Source organism: Parasteatoda tepidariorum, chromosome 7, assembly GCF_982258835.1.
Source record: "Parasteatoda tepidariorum strain Cologne lab strain chromosome 7, Ptep-v5.0, whole genome shotgun sequence".
In the NCBI taxonomy this organism is placed as follows: domain Eukaryota; kingdom Metazoa; phylum Arthropoda; class Arachnida; order Araneae; family Theridiidae; genus Parasteatoda; species Parasteatoda tepidariorum.
This window is the reverse complement of record NC_141761.1, coordinates 93,241,774-93,263,652: the sequence shown is the minus strand read 5'-3', so window position 1 is coordinate 93,263,652 and position 21,879 is coordinate 93,241,774. Positions and strand designations below refer to the sequence as shown.

At 27.0% G+C, this 21,879-nt stretch overlaps 2 protein-coding genes across 7 annotated transcripts in view; one reads left to right on the top strand and one right to left on the bottom strand.

Moving 5' to 3' along the window:
• The window catches only part of LOC107436762 (angiogenic factor with G patch and FHA domains 1), a 45,303-nt gene extending 43,071 nt beyond the window's left edge, over positions 1 to 2,232 (bottom strand). For 2 of the 6 annotated variants that reach the window (XM_016048566.4, XM_043047570.3), the window contains exon 1: positions 1,739 to 2,232. In XM_016048566.4, the coding sequence (XP_015904052.3) occupies positions 1,739 to 1,994 (256 nt within the window). In that variant the 5' untranslated portion in view covers positions 1,995 to 2,232. Of the gene's footprint in view, positions 1 to 1,711 lie in introns of all 6 variants that reach the window. The other 4 variants (XM_016048568.4, XM_043047572.3, XM_071183138.2 and 1 more) reach the window with 2 other exon arrangements.
• LOC122270401 (cyclin-dependent kinases regulatory subunit) lies at positions 2,114 to 20,975 on the top strand. Its single transcript, XM_043047574.3, has 3 exons — positions 2,114 to 2,551; positions 11,376 to 11,503; positions 19,653 to 20,975. Exons 1-3 carry the CDS (start codon positions 2,496 to 2,498, stop codon positions 19,736 to 19,738), a joined length of 270 nt encoding a protein of 89 aa, XP_042903508.1. The 5' UTR covers positions 2,114 to 2,495; the 3' UTR covers positions 19,739 to 20,975.
• The last annotated feature ends 904 nt before the right edge of the window (positions 20,976 to 21,879 follow it).

Genomic DNA, 21,879 nt, shown 5'->3' with positions numbered 1-21,879 from the left:
ATAATATTTAGACCTTTCAACTTTAAAATGCCTTAGCCTATCAAATAAAAAGTTATAAATATACATATTAATGAATGGATAAGATATTAGAGAATTTATCAACTGCTCAATATGACAAATAATTTTTGTTAATCTGTTTTTCTTTATTTAAGAGATTTTTTCACTTTCATTTAATTTTTGATCTTTTTTACTGATTTTTTCAATGGATTATCTTTTAATTAATTATTCAATTTCATGTACAATGATTTGTTTTGGTAATAAATGAGGTGGACACATAAGTTAATAAATGTAATTTTCTAATAAAATATCTAACCTAACAAAACAAGTTTACTTAGAATTTAACAGAGGAAATAGTTGCTACAATACACATTTTAATATTTCAGCAGGAAATTTGTTGCAACTTATAAGTAGGCCTAAAAATAACCACTCGCCATGTGGCGAGTCAAAAAAAAAAAAGTCGTGACTTCAACCAAATAGAGAACTGGTGACTTTTTAATTTTGTGAAAATCGTGAAATAATAAAAGTACACGAATGAGGAAAGAGTCTAGTTCTTAAACAATTCACATACTTCGAAGGTGTTATGTATATATTAAATTAGGGGTGCGCAAATTCTTTGAGTGAAGGACCACTTGCATATCAGGTAGATTTCATTGCATTTAGAAGCTCCAACGTGCCCAATATGGCTCGTGGGCCACAGGTTGAGCACACCTACATTTAATGCATTTTGTCTCCCCAAATATTGCAGTATGCTTAATTAAATTCAGTATGTTCTAAATTTTGTCACATATCACATTTATATTATTTTTATAGTTGAATTAACTTTTTATAGCTGTAGATTATTTCAGATATCACTTTTTTTAAAAAAAATTTGATTTAAGCAATAAATGGGTATACAAGAAAAACGACCTCAGTCACTGACTCATTTGGTTAGCGAAAAAAGTGGCTACAGTTATTAGAGTCTACTGTTCACTATTTTTGAATTTTCAGGTCTACTTACTAGTAATACTTTTCTTAAAAATAAATCATAATGAAAACTTTTATTGAGTAGCTATTAAAATTACAAGGTCACTCTTACAAGTCTTTTATTCAGCCACATTTCAAGAAAAGGGTGAATCCTAGAATAGCCCTCCCCGAGGCGATTTATTTAAGTCTTGCTAAGCAAGTTTTTAAAATCTCACCGAACTAGGTTTCCGGAAAAAACTTCAGGGAGATTATTTTGAGCATCCTATCACGCCAGCAAAATTCTTAAACCTGATTGGTTATTTGAAATGTATACCTACACAAAAGTTGGATTTTGTTAGAAATGAGGTGAAATGATTTATTTTTAACTTTATTGAATGCAATAGGTAAGAGAGTGATGATTGAATGGTGTCTGGATCAAAATTAATTTCGAAAACGTATGAATGCCCTAAATGTGGAGAACAAATGAGTTTGATTGTGCGAAATGGTATTTTTGTTCTATTAAAATATATTTTAATAAATTTTTAATAATATAAATTGTTTTTTTTTTTTGTTTACTAATCAAAAAGCAACATTGATCCCAATAATAATAGCCAAATTGGTGAGATTTCAAAAAGTCACTAAGATGTGGGCCATTCTAGGACTTTACCGAATAAAAATTTATGAGCTTCTACATGCAAAGTGAATTTAAATGAATGGGGGAAATATTTAAAGGGGACGTAGGCTGAGCAACTAATGTAAAACAACAAACTTTTAACTTAAGTGAAGTAACAAATACCAGTTTCTTCAAATTTTGGTGAAAAAACAACAGGTGCAATCTCGCAACTAATTCTTTTGTCATTCGATGCACACTTTTCATTTAATTCAGTTTTAACGTCCTTCAAGCAATAGCATTTATGACAAGATCGACTTTCGTAAAATTTTAAGCTTTTCGTTAAATTCTGAATTTGAACAGTAAGTTTTTTAATCTCAAGATCTTTTTCTATCACCTGGGTTTGTAATTTTGTACAGTCAAAGCATGATAATTCAGACATAATATTTTTTTCGTAAAATATTTTTAATAATTAATAAACATTAGAAAAAGAAGAGCAGACTAGTTTCTCTATTTTAAGTAAGGTTTTTCTGGACTCTCAGTCGAGAATCAGTTTATTCTGTTTACTCAGTTTTTTTGAATACTTAGTCTCGCTTGGATATGTTTAATGTAAATTTTTACAACTTTATCAATTCAACCAGTTTATTATTGAGAAAATTTAAATCAAGATTGTGTTCTGAGTTATATTTCACTTCAGTTTAGCAATGAAACGCGAGATAAATAATTACGTTTCTTTATTAAGTAAACGTTAAAATTCGTATCACTGCAACTGTGATCAAGTTAAAAAATACAATTTGGTGGGGGAATTTCGAATAATTTCGTAATTACAATTTGTTAAATTAAATGTCTCTTTAATTGACATTTATTATAACATTGGAATATCTGCTTCTTATTGTTATTACTGTACTATATTTATAGCTTTATTCACAAAAAGCGTCACATCATGTCGTCAAACGTTTATTACTCTGATAAATATTATGATGACAAATACGAGTACAGGTATACACTTAGTTTTGACTTTTTGTCAATTCTTTCTAGTGTTTTTATTGTGTTTAAAATTTTTAGACCTATAATATTTATGTTTATTTTGCTGTTTCTCTTAAAACATAAACTTATTGTTGTTTGGAAGTCTAGTGTTAGTTTGGTGTTAGAGTTAAGTGCAATAAATATTTTGACTTTATAGCTTTCTGACTCAATAATGATTTATATTTTCAGTGTATTATAAATATTAGTATGAGTTGGAAGATTCATTCTAGAAAAAATTTATAAATGGAGAGTCAATAATCTATCCAGTTAGGCTATTGAATTACTTGATTTGATCTAGAATGAATAAAAGTTTCTCTTTCCTACATTTTTTTTTCTTCCTATGACGTACAGTAGAAACCCGATTAACCGAGCCGATTAGGAACTATGTTTTTTTGTCCAGATACTCTTATAGCATAATCATTGTGAAATCCTTGTAATTCAATGACTCTTGTTTATTGTTGTATAGGTATAAAGTTAATAATTAATAAACCATAATAAATAATTTAAGAAGCATAATTTTATGGCAAAAATTTTGTATACATAAAAATTATCATAGGATAGTCCTATGCGGTTTTGCCTAAGGTAAAAGTTTACCTTATATTCTTACCTAGTATGGTAATTATTATTTCCCATATACGCTTATGGCAAATTTGTCACATTTATGGCAGACGTGTATGGCGAAATTTTACCTTAGGCAAAATTACATAAAAAATATCCTATGGTAGTTTTTATGGCAAACCTATGGCCAATTCTCCTGTGAGTAATGAGCCCTAAGCAATGACTGTACATTTTAGTTCATTGTCCGGCTCCACTTCCCCCAAAAGAACTCAACTTCCAAGAAATATTGCAGCACCCTCAGAGATCAAAAACGGCTAACAATGTTTCATTTCAAACCAGATGCAATGTATTATCGAACTGTACTTTTTTAACAATGTACTTTTGCAACAAAGGTAACAGAATATTTTAAGAAATGATAATGTAAAATTAATGTACATTAAATTTATAAAAAATAAAATAATGATTTGAGATTTGTGTTAATTTTGAAAATGCATCTTAAAGTTTAATTTAAAAAAATTCTATTTCCTGTGAAAAATGTATGTATTACTATAGAAGTTAACTTTTATTTTTATCATTTGAGAAACGCTCTGTTTTTTATTTCTAATATTAAGTTTGTGAGCAAGGAGAGTTTTTATACATAGTTTCTATTTACCGGGATTTCTGATATCCGAGGTACTAGTGGTACCAATTAGCTCGGATAATCGAGGTTCTACTGTATCTGGTATTCAAGGTTCCTGCGGCCTTGCAAAAACCTTGAAAAGTACTTGGATTTCAATTTTGATTTTCAAGGGCTCCCTAGAAGTACTTGAAAATGATATTAAATCCTTGAAATATTCAAAATGACCTTGAAAAATATCGGAAACTCTGGAAAACAGCTCTATTTCCCGCATTTCTGTGTTTAACTTTTTGAGGTGCGTAAGTGTAAGAGAATGACTTTCCCGCCTTTCAGATGATGACACGTACTGTTTGATTTTAGGATTTTACGTATGTTTGGCTGATTTTAGGAATTTTAAATATTGGGAACTGTGCTAGACTCTGACAAAATCTGGATTCTTGTTCAGGCGATTTTAATATCGATCTTTGTATTAAACTGATTTAAAAGTTATGTGTTGTGATTCGTTTTTGCGTGTTTCAAAAATCGTACTCGCGATTCCCATTAAAGTAATTTAAAAATCTAATATCGTGATTTGTACTTAAGCGTTTTTAAACCCCAATATGGCGATTAGTTCTTCCGCGAGTTTAAAATCTAATGTCGCTATTTATATTCATGCATTTTACCGTTGTAATATCAAACATCGATTCTCGTATTTATGCGCGATTTGAAAACTACTCATTGCGATTCATATTCACGTGATCCTATCAAGTGTGCATGATTGATGCTTTTGAAAAATAATAAATTCAAGTATGATTGGTTAATTAAAACATTCAAAGTGACCAAAATTGTTAGTAAGAATCTATCAGAAAATATTGAGGTGAAAGTTGGCAACTGTTACAATTTAAAATGGTTGAGTGGTAATAAATTTAAAATGATAATTAAGCCGCAACATCCAATAATTGATTAATTTTCTTTAATAGAAAAGTGGTCAAAACTTCAAAATTATATTTAAGAACAATTTAAATTTCACTGTCTAAATGCTTCTGTCACTTTAAATATTAGATAAAAATCTCCCGGCAGAGTTGTTTTTAAATATCTAATTGATATCACAGTATTATTACAGTGCGGCCATTCCCCCCCGTCCTTCCAGTGACTATGTTGTAGAAGTTCAGCTTTTTTTATTTTTGTCCTCTTTCTTTGATTCTTTTTTCAATCGTACTTTACCACAGACATTCAAAAATTATTTAGTATATTTGTTAATGATAGTTTTGTTCTTTACATATCATATAAGACGCATGAGTTTTTTACAGATAAATATCTTTTAATAATTTTAATTAGTATGTTTTCTACTTTCTTTACTCTAATTGTAAATTTGTAATTATAAATAAGATTAAGTGTACTTTGTTTTTATTTTTGTATCGATTGTTTGAAATGTTCCTCTTTTCTTCATGACTTGTCCGAATCTTCGCTTATTCAAAGGTTGTATGCCTAACTTAAAATAGGCCTTATGCAAAATTCAAATCCAACGTTTTTATGCATCACGAATTTTATTCTTGACTTGATGCCAATCACCCTTGCTTTTTTTATACTTAGATCACTTTCCGAAATCAAGAGAGAGCAATGGAAGTCTTATATTTCAGCACTGCTATTATCGTCTAACATTTATCGTCAACTAACTATTATTGTCAAAACATTTTAGTTTAAAATGTTAAATTGTAGTCTATCTTTTACTAAAGTTTAAGTCCTTGAAAATTTTATAATAAGTCTTAAAAAGTCCTTGAAAAGTACTTGAATTTTATTTTTAAAGTAGAGCATGAACCCTGGGTATTGTTTGTTATTTATAATAACATTGCTTGGCAAGAAATAAAAATTAGTTGAGAATACTTTAAATTGATTATTGAAAAAAAATAAAACAATGACTTATTAAGATACTCATTATGCAATTAAAAACTAACTATATGACTATATTTTTGAACATTTAGAGATTGTTTGGAGTGTCTGACTTGTAATAAGCAGGGTTGGGTTTTTGACGTCAAAAAGTGGTTTTTGACATGACAAGGGTATAATACTGGTTTAAACCGTCAAAAATGTCAAAAACTGAAGTTTGCCAAGAAAATATATAAACTTCAAAACTACCAGCAGTTGCCATGCATTATATTGAAATTTAATTATACAAGTGTATAAAATTTTTTTTTTAATATTATACCGAATATCTTTATTATCCAGTATGTTAATTTGAATTTAAAAGTAGTTATATTTATGAATAATGATAAATATAATTCATATTGTTTATTATATTTATTTATAATTATTACACTTATCATTTTAAAACAATTTTTATCTCTTAATTTTTTTTTCTCCACTTGTATTAAAAATACAAATAATGCATATCTTGAAAGCAAGAAATAATTATTCAACAGCTGAATATTTAGATATTCAACAAAACTATATTGTATTAAGCAAAATGAAATTCACAAGTATTTGGATAAACTAAATTTTCAGCATAGTAAATGAATAGGCTGAATATACTGTAAATTGACACTAACTACTCTGTGTATTTAACAGAAAGCACTTAAATTTGTATTGTCTTATGTTAAAAAGATTATTAAGAAGATTTAAAAGAATATTAAAGAGATTTTTCTTTAAAAGAAGATGTCTAATGTACAAAACTGCTAATGTTTATCTTTAAAAATGTCTAATTTTTAGTATAATCTATACTATACACTAAATTTGGTTATAAATAAATTTCTTAATAATATCACTGCAGATTTTCAATAACACATGAAAATGAATACATAATATTACAAAAGATGTGAGTTTTCAAAAGTACAAGATTTTGGTTACTATTCAAAATATAAGTGTTTCTTCAAAATTTTATATTTATTTTTTTTCTAGAACATATTTAGAAACACTATCCTTTAAAAAATATATAAATTTTATGTATTAATTAAATTTCACATATGAATATAGGTTTTTGACATTTTTGACAGTGAGGTTTTTGACGTGACAGTTTAAACCATGGTTTAAACTGTCACATGTCAAAAACCTGCCAACCCTGGTAATAAGTTGGGCATTGTTTTGTTGTAAATTTTATATTCTTATATCTAGTTTCTTTGTAATCAATAAAAAACTAGAAATTTGTGTTCAATTATATAACACATTAACATAAGAATAAAATTAATATTGTATAAAATTTTTACTTTCCAGATTATAATTCAAGTTCTAGAGATTATGGCACCATTCCCCGTATAAATTTTTTTTTTAATAATCGGTCCTGGTACCAATTATTTTAGAAAAATATAACATGATAGGGTCATTCCATGTCAAATCATACAGGATTTTACAAAAATGGCACCCACCGTCTCAGATTTTGATGAAAATTTGTACACTTATAGAATTTTTTGTGCTGATTTCAAAAATATCAATTATATTTAAATCGGTTAAGGGGTTTAAAAGTTACAAGCATTTGTATTTTTGCCAAAATGGCACATTTGCCGCCATTTTGATTCATACATCAAAGGCTATTAATGATTGTAACTCACCTTATATTTGTGATAGAGCAATAATTTTTTTTTATTTTGTTCAGAATAAAGTAATCTGTCATATAAACACTTTTTTTTGCAAATAAGTATCTTACTTATTTAGTAAATGGGTCTGTTTTGCAGTTTTTTGATCAACGGAGTTGAGTAACTTCAGGAGATTATTTCTGGCAACTCGCCCCCTTCAATTTCAAAAATATTTTATTCAAAGATAGTTGAAAGTGCAAACTAACATCTGATATAAAAATTTCGATGGGCCGTTCACTCACTTTTTAAAAAAAATATTTTTTTTCTTATGAATCATTATGCGCTAAAAGTACTCGTAGTTTGATGATTTATAGTCCTTAATTATAACTAGAGTATAATAAAATGATATAAAAAAAATATGAATGGTAGAAAAATATGTAAAATAAAGTAATCATTTATTAAATTTTTTTTTCTTCTTTCTTTGAGCCCTCAAAAAAGAAAAGAAAGACAAAATTTTAGAATGAACAAAATTTCACCTTTTTTGCAAATAAATTTATCCAGAATCATATAGTTTCGGTAAATGAGAGGGATCAGAATCTAAAAAAAATATAAATAAAAGTTTCTCTGAAAGAGTAGAGGGCAGTGCCAAATAATAAAAAGCAGCCATTAAATTTTTTTTTTAATTGAACTAACTTTGATCTTTATGGAAGGAGAAAATCATTGTACACTTTAATTTAATTCAAACATTTTGTCTGATTCTAAAATGTAATTAAATGTAAGACCAAATTATGAATATTTGAAGTTAATTTTATCCTTTTATTTGTCACAATGATTGTTATGGTAATGAGATACCCCTACAAAATTTCATTTGAAACACTGATAAAGTTAAACTATTTATTATAATTACATTGAAATGAAATGATTTTATATCACTAACTATAAGATAATTTGCATGCTCTTATTTCATCACTAATACCTGCAGGCCCTTTTTATTCTCAAAAACTTTTATTATAATTATATACATCCAATTTTTAAAAAAAAAACTTCTGAATGGAAAAAAAAAAATACTGAAAACTATTGACACATTCCAACTCTACCTTCCCAAAAAAGAAATTTGACTAATCAGAATGTATCATCTGCCAGAACATTTCTGTTTGCTCCAATCAGAACTGAGTGTCATGTAAAATTTATTTTCTTTCCAATCAGTAAAATTGTATTTCTTCCATTTATTTAGAACAGAACAGAAATAAATAAGTTTTCAAAAGTTTTAAATGTATCAATTTGATACTTAAAAAAGAGTTTTATTATGAAAACCCAAGTATTATATAGTATTGGATTAACTTTGAAAGATTTTAAGTGCAGATTAAACTCATAGAAGATTTTAGAACTTTCTTCAGAGAATATATAACTTATTTCATTTAGGAGCAATTTAGATTTTAAGGAAAGTTCAACTATATGCCTCATACATAAGGAGTATCTCCTTTATCAGTATGAAATATATAGGGTGACCAGGGATAATTCACAATCACTCTGTTTCTGGGGTAAATAATGATCACCTAAGTTTTATTTTAAAATTTATTTTTTTTTAAATTTGAGACATGGACAAGAATGTTTGTACATTTTACTAAAGTATAACTATATTTACTTAATTATAGTTTTTTGTTTAATCTAACAAAATAAGTATCTTTTAAACTGCTTTCTGTATTTTCCATTTTAAAGATGGGTTTCAAAATGTGCACATTTCTGCAAAGATCCCCTCCTTCTCTTAATAATAAATATTTTGAGTTACTTTCTTTTTCTTTGATATAAAAATAGTGTAAGTTTTTGTTTAATTGTTTCACATCTACTGTAAGCATTATAATTAATTATAGGAAACTATATCAAATGTTGCCCCCCATGGGGTAATTATTGATCACTGGGGTAATTCCTAATCATTGTCATTTCTTTTTATAAATAGTATTAAAAATAGCTAATTGTCTTTTCTTAAATGGCAGTTCATATTTATTAAGTGGAACAACCATTAAAATATATTTTAACTGTAATCACAAAATTTGTTTATTAACTGTATACAAGACAAATGTGTTCTGATTTGTCCCATTTCTGGTTTGCCTTACCTTGCTTCTATCTTAATTTTATGTGTGTACATTGTTAGAATAATTTTTAAGTTTATAAATTTGCCTAATATAAATGTGGTGAGAAATTATAACACTAAAAAATATACTAAGCTTCTAGAAAGCAAAATTAGTGAATTTCTTTTAATGATTGAAAATGAAATTTCAGTGTGAGAGCTACTGTCAGAGCTGTTGACATACCTTACTTAACTTTACACTCTCACTTAATGAAGTTAAAAAAATCCAGCAAAAGTAACTTATGTGGGAACTCTTTCTTATAATCCAACAGAACATGAGAATGAGTTGGCTGCTTGCCTAAAATGTATCGCAGGATGCAAAGATTTTTGGAAAATTTAAAGTGTTAATCTTTATTCTTTGCTTTTAAAGAAATCGTTTTATTAGCTGCTTAAACATCTCTTTGGTTTATTTGTTTGATCTTGATGTCTTATTTGTTAATTACCATTGTATAATTATTTTTAAACAACCCCTTTACTATAAAAACTGGTGATCAGTAATTACCCCAGAAGTGATCAGGAATTACCCCAGAAATGATCAAGAGAAGGGGTAATTTCTGATCACTAAGAATTTAAAATCTTTTAAATTCTAATTAGATTTTCCAACAAAAGAAGGTAGCATAGGACTCATCTCATATAGTCTCAAACTTCCAGTAAATATTGAAATTCTATCTTGAATAGTTTTTTCACAAAGTAGATGTTTGCATTTTTTGATCAGGAATTATCCAAGGTCACCCTTTATAAGAAAATGAAAAAAAATTGTGACTTATTTAATTCTCCTTCCAATAAGACCAAGAAAGTCTCCCTTCATGTCATAAGTGTAGATCAGGCTAAAACATACAGAGCTAAATTGCAAATTTCAGCAATTCCTGGCCAGAAATTGTGTTTGTCTTGCTCAGTCTCAAATTTTTTCCTTTCTTCTTTTCTTTTTTGAGGGGGGAGGGATCAAAGAAAGAAGAAAGAAATAATTTAATAAATGATTACTTTATTTTACATATTTTTCTACCATTCACATTTTTTTATATCATTTTATTATATTCTAGTTATAATTAAGGACTATAAATCATCAAACTACGAGTACTTTTAACGCATAATGATTCATAAGAAAAAAATATTTTTTTTAAAAAGTGAGTGAACGGCCCATCAAAATTTTTGTATCAGATGTTAGTTTGCACTTTCAACTATCCTTGAATAAAATATTTTTGAAATTGAAGGGGGCGAGTTGCCAGAAATAATCTCCTGAAGTTACTCAACTCCGCTGATCAAAAAACTGCAAAACAGACCCATTTACTAAAAAAGTAAGACACTTATTTGCAAAAAAAAGTGTTTATATGACAGATTACTTTATTCTGAACAAAATAAAAAAAAAATTATTGCTCTATGACAAATATAAGGTGAGTAACAATCATTAATAGCCTTTGATGTGTGAATCAAAATGGCGGCAAATGAGCCATTTTGGCAAAAGTATAAATTCTTATAACTTTTAAACCCATTAACCGATTTAAATATAATTGATATTTTTGAAATCAGCACAAAAAACTCTATAAGTGTACAAATTTTCATCAAAATCTGAGACGGTGGGTGCCATGGCTGGATGAACTGACATGGAATGACCCGATAGCAAAAAACTATTATGCTACTTTTCATTCTATAACTTGTTGTCTCTTAGATATTTTAGATCTTTATTAACTTTTATACTGTCAGTAATTGTGTAAAAAACAACTAATATTCTTGCTTGGCAGATATTATGAAACTGATTTATAAAGGTTGGTTTTTAATCTTAAAACAAATATGAATATGTTTTTAGCAAATTAATCATTTGTACTATATCATTTTTTAAAAGATTGTAAAAGCCGATTTTTAATTACCTTATTAACTATTATTTGGTTTGAATCAAAAGTTTTTCAACATTCAATAAATTAATGAATTTATTTCAAGATATGTTAAGAATTATAAATTCTCTGAAATTATGAATTGTCAGTAACAGTAATAATATTCATTGTTTTATTTTAGGCATGTTATCATCACAAAAGAAATGTTAGAAAAAGTCCCTAAAGATCATTTGATGTCTGAAGATGAATGGCGAAAAGTAGGAGTACAACAAAGTAAAGGATGGATACATTATATGATCCATGACCCAGGTACACGATTTTGGCTCTCAGTTGCTGACTATCATATATAAAAGTAAAATGAGTGTTATAAATTAAGATTTTTTAATTGTGCTTGTAAAAATCAAGAAGTTTAAGTGTATAAATCAAAGAGCTTAAGACTAAGGTAATTAAGAAATGTTTAGTAACTAATAATTCTTCTTTTTAGTTGACTGAAAAAGGTTTACTTACTTGATTGAATAGTAGTATGGTTGTATTAATTTTAATAAACTTCATGGATGTAAATTTTGACTAATGAAATTCACTTTCCAATTTATCTTATAATTATAAAATAGATTTCACAAGTCTAATTTAGAACTATTTGTTAAAAATGTAACACAGCATCAGTAAGTAAAAAAAAAAAAAAAAGAAACATAAGCTATATAATACCAGAATACTGTGTCAGGGTGCGTAGCCTTTTTTTTAAGGCAGGGCTGATTGTGCTCTGGATTGCCTGACTTTTCGCTAACAGCGATCCGGAAGTTTCTGAAGGTCCAGACGTTTAAAAAAATCATTGATCACAGAAGTCTCCGGAAATCAAATTTTCTAAGGTGGAACTTAAAAACACAGTTTATTTTATTTGTTTGTAAGAAAGAGCCAGAGATATACTTTATAAGGTTATATTCATGATTAATATTAATTTTTTATCAGTAAATAGTTGTTATAATCATAAACTCAAGAAAGAAAGACATATTTGTAAATCTTAATTACTCCTCCAGGTCTTCATAGATATGTGTAAATGGTATAGGTATGTGTAAAATTTTAAAAATATTTTACGTAAACTAAGAAATATCGAGAAAAAGGGGGGAAAACCTTGTTTAAATTTTTTTCTAATTTTTCAATTTCAATTTTTTTTTTTTTTTTAACTCAAGAAATTTTCCGGAATTTTTACTTTGGCTCGCAATTACTCCTGTAAAGGTGCTTATTTTTGTTTTTAAAAAGCCCTTAAAGGTGCTTTTTTCATTGGGTGTTTTTAAAAAGTGTTTAATTTTCCCTTTTTCAAAATGAGACTTTTCCTTTACCATGTTGATTTTTGCTACGAATTATGCAACAGTTAACATTGTTCTATTCAACGTTTTCACAATTAATTCAACCCCAATCTATTTCTGTGTATTGTCAGCCTGTAGCTTTTGTTTTGTTTTCGGTATCACATATCTATCATTCTCCAAGTTATGCATGGGTGCGACATTTCAGAGTTTCAAATAAGCTGATCTTCATGAGGTTCTTCTGCGTTAAATGAAATATAAAGCGTATTTTTTTGTTATTGCGCTGACATAATCGTTTGTATCTGTTAACATAATTGTGTTTATTAGCTTTTTTTAGATGGTCGTAATAAAACAAAGATAAAAAAATTATATATTATTACCTCCATAGCCCCTTCTATATTTTCATAACTTTCATTCAATGTATTTCGAGTAGTGAACTTCTTTACCTACTCATCCACTAATTAAAATTAATAATTTCACAATAACCTTTATTCCTTAATAATGAAAATGATTATTACAATAAAGTTTGTTTACTTAAAAGATTAAAAAAAAAAATTTATTGTTTAGCAGAGACTTTGTTTCCAATTCTATATTCATTAATTAAACTTAATGGTTCTGCTGGATAACCATTTACAATTTTTTTAAAATTTTATTTAATTTTCTGTTATTATGAAATTCTTTAAATATTTTTCGATGTAGAGATTATTTAGCAATTATGCGAAAAGCTGAAATTTATAAATGTATAATATTTATAAATGTTTAAGAGAATTTTTAGCAGCTATTTTATACTATTTATTTTAGTTGAAATGTTCATTATACACAGTTTTATAATAGTAATCGTAAAATTCATTGAACAATTGAGTATTACATTTTAAAATGCAAGTAGAATTCAATAATTATTTTATTTTATAATTGTAAAACGGTAGATAAGTAACTTTGTCATAAAGTTTTACATGATACGAGAATATTATGCGATTGCTTTATAATGAAAGAACAACAATTTAAGTTTTAAACTTTTTGTGGAAAAGAAAGAAAAAACGAAAAAAAATTCCTGTCATCGGTGTTAGCGATTAGGGAGTCTTTTATGGTATAAATATTAAGTCAGTACTGTTCCATTTTAAATAAAAATGCATTTTGCTCCGCAAAAAAAATTACTTGAATTTGTCAATAGAAATTCCCTAATTATTGCAGCAAAAACTTTTAAATTTCTAATCAAACTTTCCTTTATTATAATTTTGTGCAAATAATTATTATTAATTATATAAATGACTATTAAAAGGAATTAATTGAGAATGTCCAATTTTAATGAATTAACTGTTTACGCAATCAGACTAATAACTTTTTTCATAATTTACGAATGGAGAAAGTCTTTTACAGCTTAAAAGTGAAGAGAAAAATAAAGTTGAGATTAAATTTATAAAGTAAGCATAACTTGAAGGAGGTTGAAATAAGGGCATTAAAATCAAAATTTCAAAAGAAAAAAAAATCACTTTTTAGTGTACAGTGACAAGTAAGCAAAAAATCTAAAACTAACTTTTGATCTAATGATCAGATGTTTACATTCTAGGACTCAAACTTTAGATTTAGAATTTCCTTAATTCCCTACCACTATTGTAAGATACAGTGCACTCTCGATTATCCGGGTTAATCACCGGGACAGGTCGCGCGGACAATCGAAAAACACGGATAATCCGAAAACTCCTTTAATTAAAGAAAAATTCAATATCAGTGCAAAAAATATAAAAATTACTGACGTTTGCATGCATAACATCAAACTAGGAATTTTCCTTATTGAAAAATGTGTAATGCGTCTTCGCCATATATCGATACACATATTTTACGAACCGCAGTAATGTCACCGTAATCAAATCCTCCCATATAATCTAATAAAGTTTCAACAGAGCAGCAGAATGAGAAATTGTATTTCATTCATTTACTACATCATCTGCATCAGTTACTATCATCACTATTTGATTTAACAACATCAGGGTGGCCACCCACCTGGAAAACCTTGAAAACCTGGAATTATCAGGGAATTTTTTTATACTGGAAAAAACCTGGAAATATCAGGGAAATTTAGATAAAAACCTGGAAAAATCAGGGAATTTTAAAAAAAAACTGGAAATTTTTTTCTTTGATAATTTTTTTAATTTTACTAATTTAAATTATTTGCTAATTTTCTTAATTTAAATTATTTCGTCCATTATCCCATTTTTTTAAACGGCAAACAGTTGAAATATCATCAACTTTGCTTGCATCATGCTTGATACTTTGCTTGCATCAAAACTTGCTCCATTACAGTGTTAAGCTGGAAGGCCACATAAAATTCTCCCACTGTTGCTAAACGAATGTAGAAACCTTTGACCGCTATGGGACTGTGCAATTTAGATAAGATTCTGGTGGAGGTGGAAAAAGGGATTAGGATATTAGCTTCTGTTTTTAAATTCTGTCCTTGGGCTGAATCCATTTATGGCTCAAGTTTGTTCTGATGCTTTGGTGGTAATTTTTTTTTTCTATTTTGACAAAATGTTTTTATATTTTTAACTTCATAAAATTCTCCAAAAATTAGTTGGTTATAATTTAATAATAATAGATTTTGTATTGCACTCTTTTTCTGAGAGCTTTTCTACTCCCATTCAAAGAAATTCGTGAATTATTTTTTCTCAGCAAACCAACCAATCTCTCATTTTTTTGCAATCGCTAACAGCAATGTTTGTCGACAAATCGTTACAATTGTTGCATTAATGCTAATTTTTTTTATTTCATTTTAACCTTTTATAACATATTTTAATTTTAAAAGAAAGATTTTTTAAAAACCAACTATATATTAATATTTAATTTTACTCCTTTGTTGATTTTTATTATTTTACTCCTTTGTTAATTTTACTCCTTTGTTTGTTTTCTCCAATGTATGATTTTTGATTCAAAATTTTGTACCAAAGCATTAAAAAATAAATAATAAATCTAGCCAAATTGTCAAAATAATTTTTTTTTTCAAGATGATATGTTAAAAAAATAACATTTTGAATAAAATATTTTATAATATGGACACTTTTCTTGTGCACATCCTACGCTTTATACGAAAAAAGAAATAAAAACCTGGAAATTTTAAGATTTTTATCTGGAAAACCTGGAAAAATCAGGGAAATTTGAAATCTGATTTGAGTGGCCACCCTGAACATAACGATGTCTTCATCAGTCAAATACTGGAAGCCAGGCTCACATGCATCACTTTGAAACCAATCTTCTAAATTTTCTTCATCAAGAATTTCGAAACCTTAGATTTCTTTTGCTTGTTCGAGAATACTGTTATCATATTTTTCTTGAACATCTGAAGAGGATTGTTCATCAAGCGGTATCATCTTTCTCCAAGATCGTGATAACGTAGACGATTTTACCTTTGACCATTCTGCTGATGTTCCATATACTGCAATCCAATAACGAATATTGCTTCCAAAAATTTGGTAGTGTTATAACTTCATGAATCAATTTTTTTTTAATCTTGAAAATGTTTCTCTTTATATTTTTTGCGTGACTCCGGAATGAGCACGGATAATCTGCAAACTGGATAATCCGCACACGGATAATCGAGAGTGTACTGTATTTACTTTTCACCAGACTTGTAAAATTAAAAAGTTTAGAGTTCCTTACAAAATCACTCGGGCGAAGTGATTGTGTTTTATTTAAATATTATTTAGAAAGAATTTTTCTAAAAGTATTTCATTTAAAGTTTTTATCAAACTTTTGTTTTTTATTTATCTATAGTTATTGAAAGTTAAATTTATGATTTTTAAGTTGAAATGAATGCTGCCCTGCTTTGCATATTTCAAAAATTATTTCAAAAGAAATGTATAACTTAACATTAAACACCCAGGACTTACAATTATAAATCAAACAATCACTACATTTATTTATTAAAAAACACTCTTATGACCTGATAATAAATTTATTTAAACTCAGCACATACATCTAACCTCTATTGTCGCCAATGTCTCAATTTTAAAATATAGTTTTACATTTATAAATTTTCTGATATTTTCATATGAAGGATAGTATTAAGTTCGAGAATTAAAAATATTTTTAATTACTAAACTCATATAACAGCATTTAGGAATCTATAAATTTATGTTAAATCTATTATATCAAAAAACTAGATCGTTTTATAAAATAAAAATTATTGCGTTTAATAAAATATAAATACAGTGTATTTGAAAAGTGATCCTAACAATAAAAAGGTTATTTTCTTTTTTAATTCTCTTCTAAAAAGAATTAATGAGTTATTTTTATTCATCATGGCTAGTCGAGCAGGGGGAAAAGAATATCGAATTACACTGTTTAGGTTGATGTACTTTCGTTCTCCCACCACATTTACGCGTAATCCATCGCCAATTCCACCTGCAATCAGGACGTTTATAATCTATGGTATGGTTTGGCAATTCGCGTGCCCCCGTGGCTATTGTCGCAGCACGCTACGGAACTCTTGCAGAGAGATTCTCCTTTTGGGAAGTGACAAGTTTTGGTTATTTTTTCTGCAGAAATTTTCGAAAGTTTTATGTTTTCTTCAGAATTATAATTCAAAAGATGCCTTTCTCGCTCATCAGAGTAGAAAAAAATGCTTATGATTTTTCTATTCTCGATTGATAATAATGAAAAAAAAAAATAATAAAGTAAAAAAATTTGGTTTTCTTTTCTGCAGAAATTTTCGTTCTAGTATTTTTATGCAATACTATTAATTGCCACATTGTTTTTAAAATCCGATATTTTTTATATATGATATTATTTATTACAATAATCGAATCTCGAAATGAAAACACACCCTTTTCATCATCCGATCCGCATGATTTAGACTTCTATCTTTTTTTTTTTCATTAGTTACTGCTACGGATTTCAAATTTTTTTTTTTAATGTGATGATGATTTACAAAATACAAAAAAGGAAATAATCAGTGTTTTCCCCCTACAAAATGCCAGAATGTCGTCCATAATTTTAGAATAAAAAAATATTACTTATTTTTTGAAGTATCTTGCAGAAAGATATTAGTATTAGAAAGGCATGTCTCAGAAAGCTCGAAAAAATTCTGCCTCGGGGCATTTTATTAATTAACCTCATGAATTTTACTATGTTTTTTTTATCTTCTTTTCTATTTGTTAATTCTTTTATTGCTTGGCTTCTTAAAATACTTTTAAAGACCATATTTAACAATTTTCACCACTTTTTCATTCAAAATCTGTTTTGACTGGTGTTAGTGACAATGCTATTGTTTTTGTTTGTTTATAGTTATTCATTAGCTTTTTAACTTTTCAAGGTGTAATTTGTTGGTTCTTATGTCATTGGATTTTATTTTAGTAACATTGAATCAACACTTTTCAATTCTAATACTTCAATTCTAAATTATTGATAAGGTATATTGAATGTAAAGGTACTGAAAATGTGTTAGTAAAGTTACTAATTTTATGAATCTGTAACCTTACATTGACTTTTTTTATTTCTTTGGTACAGTAATGGTAATTCCACATTAAATCAATTAACTATTTTTAGCATATAAAATACTCAATTTCAATTTTTGTCATTATTTGTTCCTGCTTTAAACAGGGTTCGTAGCATTTTTAAAAGGTGCTTATTTTCTATTTTCGTTTTTTAAAAGCCCTTAAAGGTGCTTTTTTCATTGGGTGTTTTTAAAAAGTGCTTAATTTTCCTTCTAGAATGAGATTTTTTTTTCTTTACTGTGTTGGTTTTTACATGTATTATGCAAAAGCGAGATTTTCTCATTGTTCTATTCAGTGTTTTCACCATTCATTCAACCATGATCTATTTCGGCGTACCGTTGATTCATAGTGTATGAAAGTGCCAATCATTTTACAGGTTTTATGAAATACTTGTGAGTTTACATGTGCGTCTATTGAGTTTGGTTCGGTGAGATTATTGCACTTTTATGCGCAACTCTTGCATTTTGCAAGATATTCTCAATTTCAGGCTTCATTTTCGACCCTCTGATATCGAACTGAAAAGTCTTTTGATCATTTTATAATGGCTAATGTAATCAAGAAAAGTTCTTTGTCAGAAACTAGTTATTTTATCATAATCATGAAAAGTCTTTGAAAATTTTTTTGCATTTTGTTAATGTATATAGTGCTTAAAAAATACTTATTGTTTGTTGAAAGATTTGGCTACTCACCCTGTTGAACATTTTTAAAATTTCGAAAATTCTGATTTTTTTTTTTTTTACAGATTTGTAATTATCAAACAATCCTAATTTTAGAACTATTTGATCTAATGTGCTAAATACTATCAGTTAGTTCAGTTTCAATTGCACTTTTTAGAATCTGTAACGTGGTAAAGGCAATTTTAAAAATAAGCAAAAAAAAAATTCTGAACTGAAGTTTTTAATTTTATGAAAAAAATATATTTTAACTCCTGTCTAGCAATGTTTGTGCCAAATTTTGAGAAAATATTCTTATCAAATCATTAAGAAAAAAAATGTTTTTTACATTGACATAACTCTTATTTGCATAAATATGTTGCTTTTTTTATCAAAACTGTTCATTAAATTACACATAATTTGATTTTTATTTCATAATTTGTCATTTTAAACAGGAAAAAATAAAAAATTACATAATTCTGTAGATGTACCATTTAGAAATTTGGCACAGATATTGTTAGAATAATATTTTTTTCGAAAGATAAAACTTCCATTGTGAGATCTTTATAAATAAATTGGTGAAGTTACATATTTTGTAGAATGCCATTAAAAACTGAACTTAATGACACAATGTGTACCTCTCTTCGTCAAATAGTTCTCAAGTTAGTCATTTAAAAATTATCGAACTAAAAGTTGAATATTCAAATTGTTTGAATCTGTAGTGTCTTGATATTTTTTTTTTTTAAGCCATTCTGCAAACTCTACCAGTGAAGCATAAATTATTTCAATATGAAGACATTATTATTCAAGTATGAATATTAGTGTGGAATCAATTATATATCCAATTCTAGCTTTCTTGATATTAAATCCCACATCTCATCAATATTGTTTTGTTTTAAAAATTTTAATTTGCTGAGATTGATACCATACTAATTTTATACTAAACCTATGATAATAGTTTCTTAAATTTAAATCTATTCTGTATTAGACTGTAATAAATTTTTGTTATTATTTCTAGAACGTCATATTTTACTATTCCGGCGTCCTTTAACTGGTCCTGCTCCAACACAAGAACAGCAAGCGATAAATGATATGTCTGAATAATTTCTTTGAAGCTTTATTTTTACTGTCTATTTTGTACATAGAATTTGTGTAAATAAGTGAAACACTGTGGGTTTTTTAAACTTTGAATATTTTTTGTATTCATTTTAAGGTACATTTTGTGTTTTTAGCATTCCATAACTTTTAGTAAAACTTAGTCTTGTTTAAAACTGCGAAAAATGTATGGAAGTTGAATATTTTTTGTCAATACATCATTTTATTATTATTAGTTTGGATGTATAGCATTTGAGTTATTTTTTTACTTTCATACAGTGAGTTCTAATAATCATGTAGCTAGCGATTCTGTTCCAATTTTTTATACTAGCTTCTTTTAGTTTTGTAAAATTTATTAAACGTTTCCAAGAAATTCTGCAGCATCAAAAATATTTTTCAACTTTTTATAGGAACTAAATTGTGATTAGATTCATGTGTCTTTTAAAATACTTTTTTTAAAAACATTTCATTTGTCTTTTAAAACAAAATTTTTAAAAAAAAGTTTCATTTGTGTTTTAAAAGAATTTTTTTAAATGAAATAAGTTTTTTTTTTACTTAAGCACTGAATCTCAGTTGAGATATATTCTCAAGCAGAAAGATGTTTTAGAGTGGAGTGCGTAGTGGTTTTAAAAAGTGCTTATTTTTTGTTTGTTTTTTAAAGGTGCTTTTTTTTTTAAATTCCGGGTTTGTAAAAATTGCTTAATTTTTTTATCTTTCAAAAAGAGATTTTTTCTTTGCCATGTTGATTATCATACTACATTACAAAAAATTTATGATTTTTCATAATTTTCTCTGCTATATTTATCAGAAACTAGTTATTTTATCATGATTATGTAAAGTTTTTGAATTTGATTGATTTTATGTTTATAAATTAAGAACTTTTAAGGATAAAAAAAATTATTACTGCACAGATCCTTATTATGAATGTTTTTTTTTTCTTTAGAAAGTGATTAAAAATATTTTTTAAGTACTTAAAAAGTGCATAAAATGTTCTTATTTTTTATTGAAAAATCTGGCTATGCACCCTGTGTATAAATTTCTTATTGGTCTGACAAAATAAAGGTTTCATATTTCTGTCAGACTACTCAATATATAACCATGTAGAGTATATAATTAGATTACTGTAAGATTACTCATTAATAGCTTGATTGCAATGTTGTTATTAAGTCAAATATAATATTTATCTGTACCTAACCATTACTTTCTGAAGCATACTCATGTTTAAATAAATTTAATTTAAAACTTATGTGTCATTTTTTTAAGATCTTATTTTAGTTAAGGTTTGTTTTTCTTTCTTTATAGTGTAAACAAAATAAAAAATAACTTTTAACTGGTGAATCACCGAATATTGTGCCAGTAGAGCAGTAAAATTATTTGAGTGGTTCTTTTCTTTTTCATTTTTTTTAATCAAATGTTTCATAAATAACATTGAAAATTCATAACTGAGTTAAAAATAAATCTTACTTTATTACCAGGGCATTTTTGTTATAAGCTTTAGGTATTTTTCTTCAACTATCTATCATATCTTGTCCTAAATAAAATAGTAAATCTTTGTTATTTGAGGTTGTCAAAAACTGATTTCCATCTATAAATGAACTTCCATTATATTAAGTGAAGGCACAGGAAGTAATTTACATATTTTTTGTTGTTGTTGCAAAAACTGTGTTTGTTAACTTGGCCATTAAAACTAATGTTGTTCACTTAACTGTTCGCTAAGTTGAGTATTTTTATTAAATCAGAATTTAACAAAATGACATACATGATCTACACATGGGTTATAAGTATGTTAGGTGTGTCTTTAATGTATATTTTTATAACTGATCATCTAACAAGGAGTTAAAATTTTTCCGTCAAGCTTTCAAGTTAATAAATTAATCTTTTCTTGATAGTTTACTTTATTTGAAGAGAAAAAATATATACAGAGATTGTTTTTTAGCATGCCTTTAATTATTTTTATAAACAACAAATTATTTTGATTCTGAGAGAGAATTACTTTTTGAAATATACACATAAAATAATATGAGAGGGTAATTTAAAAAATTGGGGCATTGTACTATATTAATTAAAAACAATGTATTTTTTTTAAACCTATTAATTTTGTCAAAAGTACCCACTCAAACAATTTTCAACTTCCATTCGATAAAATAATT

What these genes read in the sequence shown, in the direction of transcription:
- LOC122270401 (XM_043047574.3), top strand. Translation starts at nt 2,496, where the DNA reads ATGTCGTCAAACGTTTATTACTCTGATAAATATTATGATGACAAATAC. An exon ending in GATGACAAATACGAGTACAG is followed by an intron (nt 2,552 to 11,375) that starts GTATACACTTAG and finishes GTTTTATTTTAG; the next exon opens with GCATGTTATCATCACAAAAG. An exon ending in TTATATGATCCATGACCCAG is followed by an intron (nt 11,504 to 19,652) that starts GTACACGATTTT and finishes TATTATTTCTAG; the next exon opens with AACGTCATATTTTACTATTC.